The sequence below is a fragment of the Austrofundulus limnaeus genome, unplaced genomic scaffold (assembly GCF_001266775.1).
Source record: "Austrofundulus limnaeus strain Quisiro unplaced genomic scaffold, Austrofundulus_limnaeus-1.0 Scaffold253, whole genome shotgun sequence".
Lineage (NCBI taxonomy): Eukaryota > Metazoa > Chordata > Actinopteri > Cyprinodontiformes > Rivulidae > Austrofundulus > Austrofundulus limnaeus.
Genome location: NW_013952655.1, coordinates 546,159 through 550,640, shown reverse-complemented (window position 1 = coordinate 550,640; position 4,482 = coordinate 546,159). Strand labels below are relative to the sequence as shown.

Sequence of the window (4,482 nt, the reverse complement as noted above, 5' to 3'; positions counted from 1 at the left end):
GCTACCAAAAGCGCCTAGTTGCCGTGAAAATGGCCAAGGGACATGTAACCAAATACTAATGTTGCTGTATGTACAGTATATTTTTAACCCAGCAGATTTGGTGACATTTTCAGCAGACCCATAATAAATTTATGAAAGAACCAAATTTTATGACTGTTTTTTGTGACAAACATGTATGTGTTCCGATCACTCTATCACAGAAAAATAAGAGTTGTAGAACTTATTGAAAACTCAAGACAGCCATAACATTATGTTTTTTTACAAGTGTATGTCAACTTTTGACCACAACTGTACTGTATGTATACAGCCCTTTATATAGTCATTTGACCAATGGAAATACTGTGTATAAACACAGGATAATAGGTTACAACCTTGTAACTTTGGCAACTGTTGGTGGGCCAAATTAAATGGCTTGGCTGACCAAATTTGGCCCGCGGGCCCCACTTTGGGCTCCTCTGCTTTAAAGGCACCGATCGCGCTCCCTCTTCGTCCACTCAGAGACTGTGACGCGACGTCAATTGTGACCCTCTCATGACAGACTCTGAAAGAGCTGAGCTGAACTTTAAACCTTCAGTAAGTTAGTTTTGCAGTGTGCAGAGGTCCAGATCTTGGTGTCCTTCCAGGTAAAAGCGACCGCAGGCGGTGTGAGCTGTTAAGTTTCTGCTCTTCTCCCTGAGGTGTCAGTAACTGACTGGGAAACTGGATTTATCTGTGGTAGTGTCGGCTGATAAACTGCTTCACATTTTTTTCATCCCCCCGAGGGGTCAGTAACCTGAGAGAGGGGATTWAAAAAAAAACAAAACAGGTTTTCTCTGTAGCAATTTGGAAGGAATTGTCAGCTGTTACAGTTTGTTTCTTTTGATAAATTTTTAAAGTACGACTTTTAAAAGAACAAATTTTTCTTTTTCAAAGAGGAAGAACTGAGCTGAAAAGAGACAGGTAAGTCATTTTCTGGAAGGACAAAGACTGAGTTTATTCTGTTTTACTGAAATAACCTCATTGTCTATCAGCTGACTATGGTCCAAAAATGGAGTTACACCCATTGTTAAATAACCTGTCATAATAATATGAAAAAAAAAACTATTTATAAGGTTTTATTTGTTTCCTGCCCAAAAACTGCACTTCTACACTTGACACTAATATTACAAAGGAAACAAGAAGCTTTATTTTATTTATACATTTGTAAGAACTGAGTGAACTCAAGTGTTTTACAAATCATCATGTACAATCTGTTTGACTTTTAGTAGAAAGAAAACAAAAATATAACTCATAAGGAGAAAAACAGTCTTTTATTTTGCTTCTTGTATGCAAATTTGATAACATAATAATAGAAACAACTCTAAATTGTTTTTACTTTTGATTTTACATAGTGAACAATCTCTGCACAAGTCACTGAAGCATGTCCTCTCCTGAACACCTACTCGTCAATGAATACTGTATATTTCTCTCTTTAAACAATCCATAACAACAACTTAATTATTTGTATTTAACAGTTTATTCCATCTTGTTGAATATGAAAACTGTCACATTTATGATATAAAGGGTAAATATCTGTATGTAAATCAGTATTTGTTTACCTTTTAAAGCTTAAACTTGCTTAGATTGGACAATATTAGGTAGATTTATGAATAAACGGGTAACCCGTGAAGCTAAAGTTACATCTGCTTATTTTATCAGGCTTCTTTATAATAACCCTGAAAGAGAACAGCTGAAAGAAAAAAAAATACATTTTTTGTGGGTCTTCACCTGGGAAGATTTTAAAATTGTCCGTTGATTTTCAAAACCTGAGAGTCCCCACACATGCCGATAAAGAATCAGATATCACAGGCTTGGTTCTACAGTGTGTGACGTACAGTACAGCCACTAAGCAAATACAATACACACAAACAGATTGTACTCACGAACATTCAGACATCAGATGGGAAATCTTGCAAATCTTATCAATATCAAAAGTTCAGAATTAATAAACAAACACGGTCGACAAGGAAAAAGCAATGGCAATAATTTCTCTAAACAAATAGASGTTTCTGGACTTTCTGGTGGACCGTGGCATTTGTTTTGCCTTCTGTATTTGTGTGTCTGTCACCTGGCTCTCTGACTGGCTGTGAATCACATTGAACAGGCAGCAGCTCGTTTGTCCTCGGGGAACACCACACATGCTGGGATATTGGCCATGAAAATCCAACATGTTGCATATCCCAGATGTGAGATCGGAGTGGTCCCAACATCCTTTCAAACCAACTAGATCACACTTAACACATCGCACATAGCAGGAATATCTGCTCAGATTATCTTTAGAGCCATAACTGGGGAGTCCTTAAGATTGTCAGAAGAGGAAAATCATAATCATCTTGCTGTGTGAACTGGGGTTTACCGGGGAATTGTCACGACTGGAGCAAGATTCGAACCCAGAATGCAGGCAGACACTGGAAGCTCAGAAATAAAACTAATTTATTAATGAACAAAAACAAAAAGCTGACGCCATGTCAACAAACTTACATAAAACACAGGGAGCAGGTGATGACCGAAATAGTAGGTAAAACCATGCGAAGAACTAGTGAGGAAGTGGTGACAAGACACCGGTTAAATACAAACTGAGGAAGAGAGAAGATGGGCAACACCTGTGAGGGAGACTGATTACAAATGACTGACAGGTGAGAGTGAAAAATATTATAAACATAAAGTACCACAGAAATAAAACTGAAACACAAAAACTCTGACTGGAATGTCTATCTATGAAACAGATGATGTAATGATTTATCATAATGAATCTTTACACAAAGGCCTCTGTTATATTATCAGACTGCTGCTGGCTCAGACCATCTGTATTCAACCAAAGAGGAGAGGAAAGAGGAAAAGCCCTTATCATTATTGTCATCATCTCCTGCTGGCCTCTGCTTCCGCTGGACAGATGTACGCTGAGAAAGTTGTGACAGAGGGGAAGATGGGTGAGTGCACAAACTGGAACACACTCTTCTTTTTATGCTTTCATTCCAACCCATTGCTTCTAATACACATGCAGTAAATAAGCAATGTCTCACACAGATTAAAATACAGGGTTTTCTGTGTTTGTGTACAGAAATCAGTCCACTTCACTGTTAAACATTAACTGGCCTGTTACAGAAACAGCTTTGCCGTCTCTCTGATCCCTGTATTTGGTTTTGATGCTTGTTTTTCAGCTTGGTCAGCAGATACTTCGATTGGTTGTGATATTGCTTTAGTTTTTCCGTAAGCTTTAAACCAAATAGAAAAGCAATGCCAAAGCCAACGAATGGAGCCGTAATGATGAGTCATTAGTCTTCACTGAAACGCGACTTGTTTTATTTATTAAAGGAAACAAAACAAAACAAAACAACAACAAAAAAAAAACACTATTTTGACAATCATAATCAAGTCAGATTAATCATATGGCTAGAAAAGTTTGATTTTTTTTTTTCATTTTTAAATGTGATCAGGATATGTGGAAGCTGATGTTAAGAGGAAATACATCTCTCTCACACCTCCCCCACCTTCCTGGGTTTAAGGATTTAACTACGACATTTACAGATAAATGATTTTATAAGTTTTTATCAAGGTATATGCTGTCAAAATACAGATAAAATCGCCAAATTTTTTTCTACCTACCATGTTGAGTAAGTGACACCAATGTTACTTGCCCAACGTGAAAAGTTACCTGCCCGACACAAAAATGTTCAAAATATGATAATCTATCCATTATCTATACAAACGTCTTCCTTTCAGGGACACTGGAGCCCATATCCAGCAGTCACAGTGTGAGGGGCAGGGTACACCCTGGACAGGTCGCAAGTCCATCACACAGACACACATAGAGACAAACAACCGTTCACTCTCACTCACACCTAGGAACAATTTAGAGTTACCAATGAACCTAACAGTCATGGTTTTGGTCTGTGGGAGGAAGCCAGAGTACCCAGAGAGAACCCACACATGCACAGAGAGAACATGCAAACTTTGCCCAGAAAGGTGCTTGGGCCGGGATTTGAACTGGCGACCTTCTTGCTGAGAAGCAACAGCTCTACCAACTGAACCATCGTGACAATATTGTGTGCTGGAAAGTATTGGGGTCTGAGGGGTTTGAACCCAGGAGCAGACAGACACAAGAAAAGAACTCAAAGTTAAACTAATTTATTAAATAAAACAAAAGGCTGACAAGGCATCAAAACTTAGAGAACACAGGGAGGCACAGAGGACCGAGAGCGATGGTGTGAACCTTACAATGAACCAGCAGAGAAGTGGTGATGAGAGACCAGTAAAACAGAGCTAAAGCTGATGAGATATGAAAAGAAGCTGAGCTGATTAGAAGTGACAACAGGTGAGAATGACTGGAATTCTACTGAGAGGCAGGTGAGAACACAGAACAAGTGTAAGAACTGAAGATACTGGTTCCAGTACCAAAGAAAACTCACCCATCAGCCCTCAACGACTATAGACCTCTTGCCCTGACATCCCACATCATGAAGG

At 38.7% G+C, this 4,482-nt stretch overlaps 1 protein-coding gene across 3 annotated transcripts in view; it reads left to right on the top strand.

Annotated features, from left to right (window-relative positions):
- Positions 1 to 580: 580 nt before the first annotated feature.
- Positions 581 to 4,482, top strand: part of hpn (hepsin) — a 34,014-nt gene continuing 30,112 nt past the window's right edge. The window contains exons 1-2 of one of the 3 annotated variants that reach the window (XM_014020493.1): positions 581 to 939; positions 2,803 to 2,948. In XM_014020493.1, coding sequence (XP_013875947.1) covers positions 2,912 to 2,948 — 37 coding nt within the window. In that variant the 5' untranslated portion in view covers positions 581 to 939; positions 2,803 to 2,911. Of the gene's footprint in view, positions 940 to 1,924; positions 2,949 to 4,482 lie in introns of those variants that run through there. The other 2 variants (XM_014020492.1, XM_014020491.1) reach the window with 2 other exon arrangements.